We start from the raw sequence: 17,926 nt of genomic DNA, 5'->3' as shown, positions 1-17,926 counted from the left end.
AGAACCGACCTGAGTTCTTTGCAGGCAAACGCCTTAACTCCTAAGCCATCTTGCCAGCCAAATCTTGTCTGTTTTGTTGTCTGGGCAACCCTGGCTCTCCATACGGAGTGCTGGCTACACGTATGGTTTTGATTGCTGAAGTGAATGAAGGAACGATAAACTAATAACTTAGTGATAAAATGTTTTAGTAAGGGATTAACCAAAGCAAGTGAGTAAGAAACATGAACCTAGAGCAGCAGCCAGAAGCCCAGGACCTCCATGACAGCCTCCTACATATCCAGGTTTGAATGGTCTGGACTGAGGCAGCTTTTGACTATTCCCACAGGCAATCTCTTGTCCAGCAAGGCATCCCAGGACCGCAAACTGACATCAACACCCCGTGAGATCGCCAAGTCTCCACACAGCACCGTACCTGAGCACCACCCACACACCATCTCCCCCTATGAGCATCTGCTCCGGGGTGTGAGTGGTGTGGACTTATACCGTGGCCACATCCCTCTGGCCTTTGACCCCACCTCCATACCCCGTGGGATCCCTCTGGATGCAGGTGGGTTCCCTATGCCCACAGACTCAGGGCATCAATAGCTGGCTTCCTTGGGTGAGGCACTCGAGGCATAGAGACTGGCAGCAAGATTTTGTGGTATAGTCATTGGTTTCTTTCCCCACAGGACTTACCAGTGCCTTTAAAATTAAAAACACATTCTGGGCTGGAGAGATGGCTTAGCGGTTAAGCGCTTGCCTGTGAAGCCTAAGGACCCCAGTTCGAGGCTTGGTTCCCCAGGTCCCATGTTAGCCAGATGCACAAGGGGGCGCACGCGTCTGGAGTTCATTTGCAGAGGCTAGAAGCCCTGGCGCGCCCATTCTCTCTCTCTTCCTCTATCTGTCTTCCTCTCTGTGTCTGTTGCTTTCAAATAAATAAATAAATAAATAAAATTAAAAAAATAAAATTAAAAACACATTCTGGGCTAGAGAGATGGCTTAGCGGTTAAGCGCTTGCCTGTGAAGCCTAAGGACCCTGGTTCGAGGCTCAACTCCCCAGGGCCCATGTTAGCCCAATGCAGTAGGGGGCGCACGCGTCTGGAGTTTGTTCGCAATGGCTGGAGGCCCTGGTGCACTCAATCTCTCTCTTTCTATCTGCCTCTTTCTGTCTGTTGTTCTCAAATAAATAAAATTTTTTTAAAAAATTAAAAACACATTAAATGAGGGCTCAAGCATGTGCAGTGATGTGAAACCTTTATAAAAAGGTACATCCATTAGATGGTAGCTGCCCTCTCTAGTGTAGTGAGGAGAACTTTCAAAAGTTCCACATGGGCTTGAGCAAGCCTTTGCTACCCCTTAGGCCTCTGTTCTGCTTGTGCTTTGAAGGGCCGTGTGGGTATGGGGAGGGAAGAAGCCAGCAGTGCAGAAGTGGGAGACATGAAGCTCTGACCCTTGCTTCTATCCCCAGCAGCCGCAGCCGCCTACTACATACCCCGGCACCTGGCCCCCAACCCTACCTACCCGCACCTGTACCCACCTTACCTCATCCGTGGCTACCCTGACGCAGCAGCCTTGGAGAACCGGCAGACCATTATCAATGACTACATCACCTCGCAGCAGATGCATAGTGCCGCTTCAGCCATGGCCCAGCGTGCTGACATGCTGAGGGGCCTGTCACCGCGTGAGTCCTCGCTGGCCCTCAACTATGCTACTGGCCCACGAGGTAGGTGGCCAGCATTGTGTCCGTCATGGGACCTTGTCCCTCCTGAGCTGGCATGTCTACAGGATGTGTGTCTGTGCCCTGCAGCATTGCAAGGTGGACGATGTATGCCGTATGGATGCCTCTGAATGGTCTGGGATGGTGCATGAAGGTCCTGGGAACGCATGGTATGCTCTGGCAACCATATGTGTGGACCTGCATGTGCCTGCCTCTGCCCTTGGCACACCATGTCCATAGAAATTTAAGAGATCAGAATGTAGGCTTGGTGTGGAGACAGGAGGATTAGCAATTCAAAGTTATCCTGAACCACGTAATAAGTTGAAGGCAATCCTGGGCTACATGAGATGCTGTCTCAAAAACAAGCAAAAAGAGAACACGAGACTGTTGGGGTGCTGAACAGACTTTGCCTGTGAATGTTTGGGATACACTCCAGAGACAGTTGGGTAACTGGCCAGGGCCAGTTAGAGTGCAGTCAGGAAGGCCAAGGCTGCTTTGGGCATTTCAGATGATTTCAGGGCCAGGGCCAAATACAAAAGGCTGATGGGTTTAGAAGGCGAGACAAGGATGGCCACGGACCTTGGGCTCCAGAGCCAGTGGTGGAGGGACTGTAAGAGCTGCTACTTCTGGCAGAGAGGCCTTGGGCCAGGTCTTGGCACCAGTAGGGACACTGCTGTTGGCACTGTCTCAAGGGGCACAGTGCTCTCGGAGCAGGGCAACAAAGCTTTTCTCCCTGAGCTGCAACTCCCCACCCCACAGGCATCATCGACCTGTCCCAAGTGCCGCATCTGCCTGTGTTGGTGCCCCCAACGCCAGGAACCCCTGCCACTGCCATTGACCGCCTTGCCTACCTCCCCACCGCGCCCCCACCTTTCAGCAGCCGCCATAGTAGCTCCCCACTCTCTCCAGGTACGTGTACCAAGGGCTGAGTATGGGCATGCACCCCCATTCTGGGCTGATGGGCTCCTCACTGAGACTCTGCCTTGGGGTTCTCAGGAGGCCCTACTCACCTGAGTAAGTCAACCACCTCATCCTCCTCGGATCGTGAGCGGGAACGTGAGCGAGAACGAGACAAGTCCATCCTCACATCCACTACGACGGTAGAGCATGCACCCATCTGGAGACCTGGTAGGACACCCAAGTTCTGCCCCATCACCATGTCCCTACGAGCCAGCCAGGCCTGTCCCCCTGACCTGGTGACCTGTCACCAGGTACGGAGCAGAGCAGCGGGACTGGGGGCAGCAGCAGCAGCCGCCCCTCTTCCCACGCCCACCAGCACTCGCCTATCTCCCCCCGGACCCAAGATTCCCTGCAGCAAAGACCCAGCGTGCTGCACAACACGGGCATGAAGGGCGTTGTCACCGCCGTGGAGCCCGGCACGCCCACGGTCCTGAGGTGGGCCAGGTTGGCACCAGGGGGGAATGGGCCCAGGGGGGAGGGTTGCACAGATAGGTCCACAGGCCTGGAGGGCAAGTGCCAAGCTGGTGGTGGGTGGGTGAGTATTTGAATAGGTGAAGGATGGGTAGGGAGCAAAGTGAGCAGATCTGGGTATGTGACTAGGTAATGTATCAATGAATAGATGGGGTACATAGATGACAAGTGGGCAGGTAGATGGGTGGCTTAGATGAGAGGGCATGCCATGAAGAGATGATTAAGGGTGGATGGGTAGCTGTACCCCCATCATGGTGGGGAGAGGCTGCCTTGGTTAGACAGGTAGGTAGGTGAATAGAGTACATGAGGGATGACTAACTAGGAGGGTAGGAGGGAGATGTGGCTGGCTGGTTAGATGAATGGATGGATGGATAGAAGGAGGGAGGGAGGGAGGGAGATGTGGCTGGCTGGTTAGATGAATGGATGGATGGATAGAAGGAGGGAGGGAGGGAGAGATGGATCGATGGATGGATGAGTGGTTAGACAGAATAGATGTTAGATGGACAGCTGGATGAAAAGGTGGAAGGAAGGTGGAATAAGTAGATAAATGGGTGGGCAGATGTATAGACAGACAGATGGGCAGATAGATGGATGGGTGGGTGGGTAGGTGAATAGATAGAATGATAGTGGGCAGATGGATTAAGTGGTGGACAGACAGATGGATAGTTAGGTGAATGGATGGACAGACTGTGGACAGACAGATGGGTGTGTGGATGGATGAATAGATGGGCAGACAGATGAATGGGTAGGTGGGTGGACAGTCAGGTGGGTAGATGGATGGATGGATGATGAAAAAGCAGGTGGATAGACAGGTGGATGAATAGATGGAGGGACAGACAGCACAGTAGGTAGGTGGATGGATGGGTGGTTGGATAGGCAAGTGAGTGAGTAGTGAGATGGGTGGGTGGATTGATAGATAGGCAGGTGCATGGCTAGGTGGGTAGGTGGGAGAATGAGTGCATGAATAAAGTGGTGGTAACTGGTAAGTAATGCTCTGGGCATAGCCTGGTGGGGGTGGGGCTAACAGGTGGCCATCAGGGCTGGAGCTGCCTGGGAGAGCTGGACAGCCACTGTGTTCACACAGTCCTCACTGTGCCCAGGGTCAGCACTCATTCCAGCTTTTCAGAGTGCCGACCTGGGCCTTTCCTCACTCAGCAGTATCTAGTCCAGCAACGGGCCACTCTTGGAAAGAGCTGGTTCATCTTCTGCCCTGGTCGTCTCTCTTAAACTGGAAGATGATTCTTGCTTGTTTTATCTATGCTGTAATCCCAGGGCCTGGGATGGTGTGTGGCACCTGGCAGGGGCTCAGAAAAATACTCTGGGGTGATACAGTGAATAATTGAGTGGTCTAAGACACACCTCTGCCCTGTAGGCCAGGAGAGCCAGAGTATTCTAGGAGCTGTAGCGATCTTGGGTATTTATTAGTCCCAGATAGTAGGGACTCACCAAGGGTGTTAGAGCGAGGGTGTAACTCACTGGCCGACAATTTCCTGACCTTTTTCTCTTCTCCTTCAGATCCACCTCCACCTCCTCACCTGTTCGCCCAGCCGCCACATTCCCACCCGCGACCCACTGCCCGTTGGGTACCACCCTCGATGGGGTCTACCCTACCCTCATAGAACCCGTCTTGCTATCCAAGGAAACCTCTCGTGTCTCCCGGCCCGAGAGACCCCGTGTGGACACTGGCCATGCCTTCCTTGCCAAGCCCCCAGCCCGGGAGCCTGCCTCCTCACCCAGCAAGAACTCTGAGCCCCGTTCCCTAGCACCCCCCAGCTCCAGCCACGCTGCTATCACCCGTACCCCAGCAAAGAGCCTCACACCCCACCACGCCAGCCCGGACCCACCGGCACCTGCCTCAGCCTCCGACCTCCACCGGGAAAAGACTCAAAGTAAACCCTTTTCCATCCAGGAGCTGGAGCTCCGTTCTCTGGGTAAGACCACCCTGACAGCGGCCACGTTCATAGACGCGATTATCACGCGTCAAATTGCTCACGAAAGGGGGCCGCGAGAAGGAGGTTCGCTGGCCAACGACTCCCCTCGCGACGGTAAGACTTCTGGCCCACCGCCCACCCACCCCATCTGTGGCCTAAAGATATTTCAGATCTTTGCTTTTTATTTTTCCCCATTTTTTTTTTTTTTTGGTTGGTTTTGGTATTTTGTTTTGAAATTTTGTTTTGAAATCTGCCCTCGTCGAGTTGCACGCTCTGATGATCTTCACGCTGCCGTCCCGCCTCCAACAAGGGTGCCTCATCTTTTGCACATTGTTTCATCATGATTTTTTTTTTTGGATTTTCGCTTTTTTTTTTTCCTTAATGAATGGATCTGTGATTTGGACTCCAACTGCACCTCCCATCTTCCCCTCTGCACCTTCAGTTGGGGGGGAGCTGTGGGCTGGTGATGATGTTGCTGTGCTTGGAGCCCATGTGATTTGAAGGAAGCTGAGGCAGGCAGGATGAGGAGACAAGTAAGAGAGGGAGGGCACACCAACTCTCCATCCCTCCCTGGCACCATCCCAAGTGGAAGAAGTGCCTCTGTGCACGTCTTCCTACCTGGCCCCGGCCAGCGACAGTGATGACAGTGACACTGGGCTTGGGGCCTTGTCCTTCTCAGCTGCTGTCCTGCCTCTCTCCCTTGCTTCTCCCACCTTCCTTCCTCCTCCTACACTCTGTCTTGCTGTCTCTCTCTGTCTTGTCTTTTTGCCTCTATGCCCTAGTGTGCAGAGTCCCCCCCCATCCTAAGCCATTTCCAATACCCCTCTGAGTTACTATCCTGGGGTTCAAACCCCACCCAGCTCATATTCCCTCCTAGGGTCCCAGCTGCCTTGGAGGGTGGGCTGAGAGGTGGCCCACCCCTTGGACCAAGGCTGTGTGGCACCCTGACTCCAGCCCGCCTATTACAGGTTACCACAGTGGAGCTGGATACAGTCCCGATGGGGTGGAGCCCGTCAGCCCCGTGAGCTCGCCCAGCCTGTCCCAGGACAAGGGGCTCCCCAAGCACCTGGAGGAGCTAGACGAGAGCCACCTGGAGGGGGAGCTGAGGCACAAGCAGCCAGGTGCCCTCCATAGGGATAGGCATGACCTTGTCACATGGGTGGGGAAACTGAGGCACCACTCCAAGCTGCCCCTGGCCCCTGATCTCTCTACTCTACCTACAGGCCCCATGAAGCTGAGTGCAGAGGCTGCCCACCTCCCTCACTTGCGGCCACTGCCTGAGAGCCAGACGTCATCCAGTTCACTGCTCCAGACTGCCCCAGGAGTCAAGGGTCACCAGCGGGTGGTCACCTTGGCTCAGCACATCAGTGTAAGTGCTCATCTTGGCCCCTGGTCTTGGTGGCTATAATGGTGACATCCCATAGTCAAAAAGACTTTGGCCAGCCCTCAAGTCCTAAACACACTCCGACAATATTGTCCTGCTGGCAGAAGGACCATCACTGTGAGGCCTACACAAGGGCACTCACCTGGGAAGCTGAGAACCAAGTCAGGGTTCACCTCACCTGGCTCAGAAGGTGCCAGCAGGATGATCTCTGAGCTGCTCCTTGGCCCACAGGAGGTCATCACACAGGACTACACGCGCCACCACCCACAACAGCTCAGTGGCCCCCTGCCTGCCCCACTCTACTCCTTCCCTGGAGCCAGCTGCCCTGTCCTGGATCTCCGACGCCCACCCAGTGACCTCTACCTCCCGCCCCCTGATCATGGTGCCCCAGCTCGCGGCTCCCCCCATAGTGAAGGGGGCAAGAGGTAAGCGGGGCGAAACTGAGCAATCAAGTAGGGGGATTGACCAGAGTCACAGAATGGATGTTAGTAGTAAACAAATGTCATATAACACCCAGCAGGTGTCGGATGCCAACTTGGCCAGAAGGCAGAGGTGGCTGAGGAGGCTGGGGAAACAGGCCTGGAGAACTGAATTCACACATTCACGGGGACATAGTCTCCCACCATGCATACTTACTCCCATTCCTGCCTGATCTGGGGGCTTGGGACTTGAGGGGAGCTTGCAGAGAAAAGAGGTTTCCGAGGGTCTGTCATATGAGAGGCCAAATTAGAAGTGGGTTCTTTGGTTGAACAGTGGGGACCTGGCTTGGGCTCACAGCATGGCCAGCCAGGCATGGTGACATACCTGTGATCTTAGCAACAGGGACACTGAGGCAGGAGGATTGCAGATTCCAAGTCAACTTGGGCTATATCGTAAGACCCTGGCAGAAATGACAAAGAGCTAGTGACAGATAATGTCATAAAGAAAACCACTAGATCCCAGCCTGAGCCATATTGTGTAAACAGACTATGACAGAGGCCACTCAAGGTCCCCCACGCCTTAGATACCAGTGGTCATTCATAGGGAAGTAACTGTGTTGGGGCTTGGAATGAAGCCCCACTGGGGATGGTAGGGTATCCCCACTAAGGAAAGATATCCTTCCTCTAGGTCCCCAGAGCCAAGCAAAACATCAGTCCTGAGCAACAGTGAGGATGGTATTGAACCTGTGTCCCCACCAGAGGGCATGACTGAGCCAGGGCATCCCAGGAGTGCTGTGTATCCACTGCTGTACCGGGATGGGGATCCAGTGGAGCCCAGGTACTTTCTCACCAACCCCTCAGGCATGCACATGGCCTCAGCTTTCCACTGCATGGTGTGGTGGTTTGGAAGGGTCTCAGAGTTCAGCTGGCGGACTTGACAGATACACACTCAAAGCGGGCCTTCAGTGGCAGCCCCCACCCCACCCCACCACCATTGCCTGTTCTAGGGTCTTGGGGCAGGGTGAAGGCAGAGAGAGACCAGACCACTGGCCTCAGAGGGGTGTGACCTGAGCCTGCCTAGTTCCTGAGGCTCCTCTTTGGGAGTCCAGCTTTAGTAAGTTCCTGGGTGGTCCCCAGTGTACCCAGGGACCTTCTGAGATATACCAGCCAAGGCTAGGTACCCTGCAGAGGAGATCTCGAGAGGCAGTACCCCAACAGACTTGGTGCAGGTCTGGGAGGGAAGAGAGTTGGCCCTGACGTCCAAGGGCGCCTAAGGTGGTAAGAATGCCAGCCTGGCTGTCTAACCCCCTGACAGGATGGGATCCAAGTCTCCAGGCAGCACCAGCCAGCCGCCCGCATTCTTCAGCAAGCTGACAGAGAGCAATTCCGCCATGGTCAAGTCTAAGAAACAGGAGATCAACAAGAAGCTCAGCACTCATAACCGGAACGAGCCAGAATATAGTAAGGGGACGGGGAGCCATGCTCTAAACCCTGCACGCCTAGCAGCCTGCTTGCTGATCCTCCTAGGCACGGATGCAGTGCCTAAGTCATGCAGGGCAGAGATCGGGTCACCCTGCCTCCCAGCTTACATCAAAGGCATGGTTTCTCCCACCCTGGCTGACATGACTGGATGTGGATTCCCATCCTTATCTCAGTGCCACATGGAGCAAACATTTGGTTGGGAGAACACACAGGGACCCAGAGCTCTGGAGGTTCCCACCCTTGCAAAGTTCTCCTTCCCACCCCAACGGTGATTTGTGCAGGTACCAGGGCTTTTCCCCACCTGAGACTAGAGAGGAAGCCTAGCAAAGTAGTACTGGCACAGGCTGGTAACTCCAGAGCCAGGCCAAGTAAGTATGGTCAAGGGATCCGCAGCACTGGTCCCCAAGGATTTGGTGAGAGCAAGGGTCCCAGTCCCAGCCCAGCCTGCATCAAGCAACAAGATCCCCTGTCATGTCCTGGCACCCAGCCCAAACCACACTGGGGACAGGTGGGAACAAGGATGAGATCTAGGACTTGTGGTCCACAGGCTTCACCTATCTTGTCATCCCACTCCAGATATCGGCCAGCCTGGGACGGAAATCTTCAATATGCCCGCCATCACTGGTGCAGGTAATGGCTGCACACTCCCTCCCCTTCTGTTGTCCTAGGACAAGGAGAATTAGCTAGTGCAAGTTCAGCTCCTCCTCTTAGCCTCAGTGAACCTAAAGAGGCGCAACAGGCAGGTCAGCCAGGCTCGTCCACTGCAGAGTCCTCCCTGTATGGAGGTTCTGGGGTTTGAGAGGTCAAGGTCTCCTGGAGTGCTCTGTCAGTGGGGGTAAGATCCACACATCACTTGGAGGTGGCTGGCTCATTTTCTGGGGTCCAGGTAGACATTGCCCTGTGGACCTGACTTAGGGTACAAAGCTTTGGGAATACTACAAACACTTTTTGTGCTAAAGTATCTATTTTACTTGACAATTTGAGCCAGGGAGCTGGGACCTTATTATATTTTTTCTCAATCAAATGCAGATGTAGGAGGGAGATGTATGTGAAACTCACAAGCAGTTTGAAGCAGAAATTTCAGACGTATTTAACAGTGGTTTGGACTTAGGGTACCCCCTGAGGGTTGGATAGGCTCACAGACCTGATCAGGCCTCATGTGTTGCTGTTGCTCCTGTGGAGAGAACCAGGATGAGGTCCTCAGTGACGTGGCCCAGAGCAGGCTGAGTGCCATGTGAGTGTGGACTCAGGCACAGGGATGTGTGTAGGGCTTGCCAAGGCAGGGGACGTTTGTGACTTTCCCAGTAAATATTTGGTACTTTGAACCCTTGGAACATGGTGAGCAAGGGGCAGACTGTGGGCTATGTACAGGGGACCATCCAGGTCTTCCAAGAGGGTCCCAGCTCTCATAGGCCCAGATGGGACATTCTCAGGACTTTCCTGAGCCTCAGGCAAAAGGAGATCAGATTATTTTAAATGAATGTTTCTGGAATATTCTAAATCTTGAAGCAGGTGCTAGATACCCAGGTAAACATGTATGTAGAAATTCATGGAGTGGTACACATGTGTATAAGTTACACATAGATTCTTAAACATTAGTTTACTAGGTCCTAGTCAGTCTCTGGTACTTTGCCTGGATCAATGGGGAATAGCCACACTGTGTGCTCAGTCCCATCTGGTCACAAGCCTCCAACTCCAGACAAGGCTCGGAGTATTGCTCCAACCAGAGGACCCCAGGTCAGTGCCCCTCCCTGTGGAACTCCACTTCCCACTGTACCTGGGTATGGTGCACCTGGTGTCTTTGGTTTAGGGCTGTTGTTTATTAGTGTTCATTGTACTAGGAAGTTTGCTTTTCCTTGATGACTTCTTGAATGTGGCCCTGATACCTCTGATTCAGGGTCCTGAGGGGCCCAGCCCAAGCTAAACTCAAACTTGAGGGAAGAGAAACTGATGCAGGCAGCCACTGCTGCCACAGCAGGTTGTAAGAGTGGCAGTTCTTCTGCCTGAAACTGCAGCCACATAGCTCTCAATAAGTGTGAGGTTTTCAAGTTCAACACAGGCTCACTGCGCAGCAGGAAGGAGGAAGGAGCTAGGAATCCTTTGGAGGTGTTTTGTTTTTTATTTACTTTTTGTTTGTTTTGTTGTTGTTGACTTTTACTTATTTGCATGTGTTTGTGTGCATGCATGTGTGTATGAGTTTACCAGGTTCTCTTGCCACTGAAAACAAATGCCCATCTGGCTTTACATGGGTGGCTGGGGAATTGGACCCAGGCCTTAGGCTTTGCAGACAAGCACTTTTGATCACTGAGTCATCTCCCCAGCCCTGGTGACTTTCTTTGATGTGTGTGTGTGTTCATATGTGTGTGGGCACACCTTTGTGTGTACAGGCTATCATGTACCTGTATGCACATGTGTGGAGATCAGAGGTCAAGATCAGGCGTTTTTGAGACAGGGTCTCTCACTGAACCTAGAGCTCACCAGTTTGGCTGGGCTAGCTAGCCAATAAACCCTAGGCATCGTCCCATGTATGCCTCCCCAGTGCTGGGATTACAGGTACAGGCCACCATGCCTGGAATTTTACGTGGATGCTGAGGATCCAAACTCAAGTCTTCACAAAGGCAGGGCAAGCCACTTCCACAGCCCCAGATTTTGGTTTGGTTTTGTTTAGTGGGGGCTGCTGGGGGGGCTGGTGGTACCCTCACATCTCGTTAAGCCTGTGATATACAACTATCCCAGCCCATTTAACTTGATTTTGTTTAAGTATTTTAGTTGTTTTAGTTGGCATATAGAGATTCAGGTATCATTCATTCTGTCATTTTCAAACCATTAGTTTCCATTGATTCCGCCCCTTCTCTTCTCCCGAAGCTTCCCTGCCCCCATTTCTCCCTCCTTCCCAATATCTTTCCCCCTTCTGTTTACATGCCAAAGATGTCTTCTTGCCCTTCCCTCATCCTGTTCATCTCTTTAGATTTAGGTTCCATTCTATCTTTATAAGTTTGATCCAAGCTAGGCATGGTGGTGCACACCTTTAATCCCAGCACTCGGGAGACAGAGGTAGGAGGACTGCTGTGAGTTCAAGGCCATCCTGAGACTACATAGTGAATTCCAGGTCAGCCTGGGCTAGAGCGAGACCCTACCTCAAAAAAAAAAAGTTTATCCACAATTACCCCCTTATGTTTACATACTTAGAGAAATTATAAGCTACATAATATTTATTTGTGTGTGTGTGTGTGTGTGTGTGTGTGTGTGTGTGTGTACAGGTGTGCAGAATCTCTTGCCACTGAAAATGAATGCCAGATTCTTACACCAGTTTTTGCATCTGGCTTTGCATGAGTACTGGAAAATTGAACCTGGGCTGCCAGACTTTCCAGAAAAGCATTTTAACCACTTAGCTATCTCCCTACCCCCTTATTTTACTTTATTTTGAGACAGGGTCTTGTTAAGTTACCCAGACTGTCCTTGAACTCACTCTGTAGCCCAGGCAGCCTAGAACTTGTGATCCTCCTGCCTTAGCCTCCTGAGTAGCTGGGATTACAGGCCTGGGCCACCAGACCAGCCCTCAGAAGATCTTGAAAGTAGAGTCTGGTTTAACAGAAATGCTGAGAAGCGGTGCTGGTCCCATCTGGGGTTTGCACAAGTCCTCAGCATGGATCATAGAGACAGAAAACCTGGTGAACATGGAGACACATAGGGTCTGCAAGCATTGCTTCAGACCAGTCTGTTTGGCTACTCTGTCCTTGTCATGGGACCGGGCCGGCCAGGGCTGGAGTGGCCGTGCACCTGTCTCACGCTGCCCTGCCCCTGCTCGCACGTAACTGCATGGCTGTGACTCCACCCCTCGCGTACATCTCTGTATCTCTTTCTCCTCTGGCTCCTAGTGGGGGTGTCAGGGCCTGGCCCAGCTTGGTGGTTAGGAAGGTCTATTGTCCCCTCAAGGGAAAGGGACAGAGGAAGGGCCACTGGTCATCTTCCCTCTCCAGGTCCCTTCCTAGTACACACTCACCTGAAGACTCAGGCTGGACCAAGCCACAGCATCTAGCTGTGGCTTTACCTACAGACAGGACAACCACTCACCCTGCCCTCTTTTTGGCCACCTTCTTTGAGTCAAAACTAAATACATAGACCCAGCTGGAATTTGGGTATAGAGGAGAATTCTGTCTTCCTGAGGACAGAGTAGGAACAGGGCTGAGGGACTATGTAGCATCCCCAGGAATGCCCGAGAGCTTTGGGGTCTGAAGTCAGAAGCCCCGCATCAGCCCCGCCCCTGCAGGAGGAGGCGAGGCTGGCGGGCTGGAAAGAACCATGGTGGCTTGGCAGATGTGTTTTCACTATGTCTTTCTTTCCTCCCTCTTTCTCCCTGGCACCCCTCTGGCTCCCCGGCCCCTGTGTGTCCGTCTGTCTGTCTTTCTCCCAGGCCTTATGACCTGTAGAAGCCAGGCGGTGCAAGAACACGCCAGCACCAACATGGGGCTTGAGGCCATTATTAGAAAGGCACTCATGGGTAAATATGACCATTGGGAAGAGCCCCCGCCGCTCGGCGCCAATGCTTTTAACCCTCTGAATGCCAGTGCCAGCCTGCCCGCTGCCGCTATGCCCATAACTGCTGCTGACGGACGGAGTGACCACGCGCTCACCTCGCCAGGTCTGCAGGCCTGCCCCCGCCCACCCGCCCGCCCGGCTGTGTCCCCTCCCCACTCCCGGTGTCATTAACCCTCTGACCTTCCCCGTGAGCTTGGGGGCCTGTGACCATATTATTGTGTGTGTTTGACACTGTTTTGAAGTTTGCTAACCTAAGGCCAGGCTGACACCTGGCGTCATTCCCGAGCGCTGTTGTTGCTCCCCTGACCTGTGCTCACACTGCTGCCCACACCCTGACATCCTCCACCCTGCTGGGCCCCCATCCTCGTCCTGGCCTGTGTCCGTGTCTCCTTGGGGGGATGGTGACCGGGTGGGGAAAGGGTCACCCTGCTGCATGGACAAGGACAGCCAGCAGCCAGGCTACTGGGAAAAGTCCAGTGTTTGTGTGAACCTCAAGAGCCAGGCAGCCACAGGGCCAGTTCCCTATCTACCTAGTCCCCATCAGTACCTGCCACTTCTAAGCAGAGGGACCAGGCACAGAAACACCTTGGGTTTTGATATTCACCCAAGTACAGTTGTGGGGTTCAGTCTGGACTTAGGGTCTTGGACTCTGCAGAGACCTTCAGCCTGAAGAGGGCCAGAACCACCCTAAGCAATGCTCAGCATCCAGCCCTGGCCGAGGTTCTTCTCTGAGGGTGATGGTGCCGGGAGTCGGCCTGGAACATAGCCCAAATTCCCATGATCGAATTGTTCCTCCAAGCTCTAGGCTGGTGGCTGACTCTGGCAATTTAGTCAACCTCTTGGCCTCTTGGCTTGGGGGCATTATATGGCTACTCTGTCCTGTTGGGGTGGGGAGGACAGAAAGCAGTTGCCTCCCCATGGCAGTCTTTGACCCTAGCCCCTCAAGTGCTGGTATCTGCTCTCTCATCAGTTTACCCAACACAGTCCCTTCCCACCTTGTCTCCTCACAGGTGGTGGTGGGAAGGCCAAGGTCTCTGGCAGACCCAGCAGCCGAAAAGCCAAGTCTCCAGCCCCAGGCCTGGCATCTGGGGACCGGCCGCCCTCTGTCTCCTCGGTGCACTCAGAGGGAGACTGCAACCGCCGGACGCCACTCACCAACCGTGTGTGGGAGGACCGGCCCTCATCTGCAGGTGGGCACCAGATGGGGGCAGGATGCCCTCAGCAGTGGTGCAGGTGGAGGACAGGGGACGACAACCAGTCTGGCCAGGGAAGCTAGGTTCTGTTCCCGCCCTGCAGTGGGGAAGGACTTGGAAAGCCAGAGGTTCCTGTGTAGCAGGGAAACCACCTGGGCTTTGCGAGCTGTGCAGGAGCCATGAATGGCCAGGAGCACTGCCAGGGTTTTAGAGGGAAGTGATAGTTCTCTAGGCAGCAAGGGACAGACCAAAGAGAGCTGGGGCCAGTTGGTGGAAAGACTACAGTCTGAGTGAAAGGTGACAGGGCTGTTTGGGAAATCCTCTTTATGTAGAAAGGGTAGTAGTGGTAGTGTCAGTGCTGAACAGAGAGGCCAAGACCCTGGTCCTGGTGTAGTGGGAGGGTCCAGCCGTGGTTGTCCAGCACGTGGGGGAGGGGCCTCTCCAGCACTCTCACGTCTTTTCCACAGGGTCCACGCCATTCCCTTACAACCCTCTGATTATGCGGCTGCAGGCCGGAGTCATGGCCTCCCCACCCCCACCTGGTCTCACTCCAGGCAGCGGGTCCCTCGCTGGCCCCCACCACGCCTGGGATGAGGAGCCCAAGCCACTGCTGTGCTCACAGTATGAAACACTCTCCGACAGCGAGTGACTCCCAATGGGGCAGGGGGTGGTGCCAAGTCCCTGCAGGAGATAGGAGCACCCTGTGTGGAGCAGGCGGCTACTGACTCCCCCCCAGTGAGGAAGGAGCCCCTGAGTCTACCTGCGTGTCCATCCATCCGTCCGCCCGTCTGTCCATCCACAGCTGGCTCCTGCCTGTCTAAAGCCTTAACTAAGACTCCCGCCCCGGGCTGGCCCTGCGCAGGGACCTTACTCAGGGGATGTTTACCTGGTGCTTGGAGGGGAGGGGAGGGAGGGAAGGGGAGGGCAGCGTGCCTGGAGGGGGCACAGAGAATGTGTGGCACTTACACACATGGCCGGGGCGGCCAGGGACCCAAAACAAGACTACCAGGCACCTCCATGCCACCGCCTCGCCCCTTAATGCATTTGGAACCAAAGTCTAAACTAAGCTCGCAGTCCCCACCCTTCCTCCGCCTCCCAGCCTGCTTTGCGCTCTGGACAGACCCCAGCGCTCTCGTCACCGTCCCCACAGGCTGCCCCATCTGGTAAGACCTGGAGCTCACCAGACCAGGTGGGCTGAGGAGGGGCTGGGTGTGGCCTGGGACGAAGATGTTCCAAGGAACTGGACTGTCTCCTGAGTCGTTGCCATAGTGACGGGGAGGGAAGACAGATGTAAATGATGTATTGGTTTACAGGGTATATTTTTGATACCTGCAATGAGTTAATTCAGACGTTTCACACAAGGAAGGACTTCCCCAGTATTACTGCTGCCGTGCTTGGATCTCTGCTTACTGTTCCATAGGTGTGTGCCAGCCGAGTGGGTGGCCCCATCACATGCAGGACTGAGGGGCAGGGATCACCAGCTCACAGCCTTCCATGTCCTCCCTCCCCTCCTTCCTTGGGCAAATGAGTTGGATGCATATTCTGTGGCCACCACCTGCACAGAGTGGCGGCCTTCTGTCATTCACAAACGTGGTTCCAATTAAAAAGTGAATTATACTCTAGCCACAAATGTTTCTTCTCTCCTTTGGAGTGGGCAAGCACTAGGACTGCGGGATAGTGGGCATATGAGCCTAGAGAGCCAAGAAGACACTCCCTCTGCTCATCACTTTGCAATGAATGCTTACCCTGAGCACCAGAAGGGCATTGAATATTCCCTCTGTGGTGGTAAATGCCAAATGAGCATTCACACCCATAGTGAAGGTATGGGGTATTCATGTCTGTGGTGAGGGCATTAGGTCTTAACACCCCCACAATGAGGGTATTATGGATTCACTTGTGGTGAGCGTGTTAGTCACACCTGTGGTGAGGGTGTGGGGTTTCCAACATGTGATGAATGTATCAAATATGTCTTCTAATGACGAGAGGATTTAGTATTCCTCCATGAAGCTATAGGGTGTTCACACCAGTAGGGAGAGTAGCAGGTAAAGATGGTCATCCATTCTGAAGATACTGGATATATATACTTCATTTGTACCAGATAGTCATACTTATGAGGGCATTGAATATTCACACTTGTGTGTCCAGCATCACACCTGTGATATTATTGAATATTCATGTCCATGGCGTGTCTAGCAGTTTTGCCTTGGTCAAAATGTCAAATGTTCACACCTGTGATAAGGTACCAGGTATTCACACCTATGAAATATTCACACCCGTAGTAAGTGGCTCTCAGTCCTTCCTGTAGAACAGCTGGGTCACCTCTGCCCATTATGTACGTTATAAGGATAATCAAGACTGCTGGCCAGCTGGACTAACCAGCACAGCTCCAGTGTGGCGCTGAGTTCTCACCTGAGCGTCCCTCCAGAGTGGAGCCTCCAAAGGACCACAAGTAACTGGCTCAGCCCTGGATCGCAGAGTCCAGCTCCCTAGCCTGTGCTTGCCCTCCATGCCACAGCTGTGCCCTGTACTGTCACTCAGGCTGCTCTCCCTACGCCTGGCCCTGATCACCTAGGCCCAGAGCCAGGTGGCGAGGAGGAGTGTCTACAGAACCCTGCAGATGACAGGCTTTGCCTGGGGATGGGGCTAGCTCGAGTACGGTGTCCAGGAGCCACCCCTTTCCAGGAGGAGTGCAAACAGCTTTTCTCCTGGCAAGGCTTCATGTCAGAAAGCATATCCCAAGCCAGTGTTGGCTGATGTCCCTTCCCTTCCTGGGTCCCAAGACCTGCAGGCGTGTAGACACATGGTGGCAGAAGCCCTACTCAGAAGGCTGAGCAGCCACACCCAGTCTTGTGAACTCTGAACCTGAACCAAGGCATCTTCGCAGGCTCCTAGGTCATGGGAGGTGCAAGGTGAGTTACTCTGGATGCAGGGGGAGCACAAAGGGGGTCTGCAGAGCAGTACCCCTCTTGTACCACTGCTTTTCTCCTATGAAGGTGTTTCTGAGTTACACTCAAATCCAAACTTACTGGGTCTCCAGACCCAGTAGCCTCAGGGTTGGGGACAGATGGTCCTGAATCCCCAGGAAACCCCCCCAGGCCTTGCTAGCTGGTGAGCAAGACCATGGGGTCTGGCCAAAAAAGAAACCCGAAAAAAACATTTTTTTCCCCACTGAGAGCAACCTTAGCTCAGTAGCCTGCTGTCCTTGTTCATGGAGAGGGGATTGACCTACCGGACCTGTGCTGCAAAGATCAATCCTTATGGTTGTTAGTGGCGGGGTGGGGGGGGCTGGTACCACCAAAGACAGCCCTTAACTCTACCAGACTAGAGTGGGTCCCAGCCACCCAGCTGTCTCCACCAGCCCCATCTCTGTCTCAGAGCTGGCACCATGTGGCTTCTTTTCCACATCCTGAGCCCCAAGCCCACCACAAAGGCATGGTTGTAGGTGGGGAGAGAGAGCTCTGTATCCCATCAGAGTCCGTTCTGTCTCCCAGTGCAACCAGGCAGTCCTCAATCCCCAAAGAAGCCTTCCAGCACAATCCTAATTGTGTTCCCTCCATTTTCTTAAATTTTTTTTATTTTTATTGGGCTGGAGATGGCCTAGCAGTCCTACAAAGCCAAAGGACTCCAGTTCAATGCCCCAGGACCCACGTAAGGCAGATGCACAAGGGGGCACATGCATCTGGAGTTCAATTGCAGTGGCTGGAGGCTCTGGTGCACCCATTCTCTATCTCTTTCTCAAATAAATAAAATATATTTTAAAATTATTTTTTATTTATTTTATTTGGGAGAGAGATACAGATAGACATAGAGAGAGAATGGGCATGCCAGGGCCTTCAGCCACTGCAAACAAA

At 53.6% G+C, this 17,926-nt stretch overlaps 1 protein-coding gene across 20 annotated transcripts in view; it reads left to right on the top strand.

Moving 5' to 3' along the window:
- Window positions 1–15,697, top strand: part of Ncor2 (nuclear receptor corepressor 2) — a 135,662-nt gene extending 119,965 nt beyond the window's left edge. For 7 of the 20 annotated variants that reach the window (XM_045132608.1, XM_045132609.1, XM_045132613.1 and 4 more), the window contains exons 34-48: window positions 326–547; window positions 1,448–1,702; window positions 2,456–2,605; window positions 2,693–2,824; window positions 2,908–3,100; window positions 4,643–5,172; window positions 6,027–6,179; window positions 6,282–6,427; window positions 6,674–6,867; window positions 7,550–7,699; window positions 8,177–8,322; window positions 8,920–8,973; window positions 12,758–12,985; window positions 13,893–14,072; window positions 14,543–15,697. In XM_045132608.1, the coding sequence (XP_044988543.1) occupies window positions 326–547; window positions 1,448–1,702; window positions 2,456–2,605; window positions 2,693–2,824; window positions 2,908–3,100; window positions 4,643–5,172; window positions 6,027–6,179; window positions 6,282–6,427; window positions 6,674–6,867; window positions 7,550–7,699; window positions 8,177–8,322; window positions 8,920–8,973; window positions 12,758–12,985; window positions 13,893–14,072; window positions 14,543–14,724 (2,915 nt within the window). In that variant the 3' untranslated portion in view covers window positions 14,725–15,697. The remainder of the gene's footprint in view (window positions 1–325; window positions 548–1,447; window positions 1,703–2,455; window positions 2,606–2,692; window positions 2,825–2,907; window positions 3,101–4,642; window positions 5,173–6,026; window positions 6,180–6,281; window positions 6,428–6,673; window positions 6,868–7,549; window positions 7,700–8,176; window positions 8,323–8,919; window positions 8,974–12,757; window positions 12,986–13,892; window positions 14,073–14,542) is intronic. The other 13 variants (XM_045132621.1, XM_045132622.1, XM_045132616.1 and 10 more) reach the window with 9 other exon arrangements.
- The last annotated feature ends 2,229 nt before the right edge of the window (window positions 15,698–17,926 follow it).

The sequence above is a fragment of the Jaculus jaculus genome, chromosome 13 (genome assembly GCF_020740685.1).
Source record: "Jaculus jaculus isolate mJacJac1 chromosome 13, mJacJac1.mat.Y.cur, whole genome shotgun sequence".
Classification (NCBI taxonomy): domain Eukaryota; kingdom Metazoa; phylum Chordata; class Mammalia; order Rodentia; family Dipodidae; genus Jaculus; species Jaculus jaculus.
The sequence above is the reverse complement of the archived record's forward strand: the minus strand, read 5'-3'. Positions and strand labels throughout refer to the sequence as shown.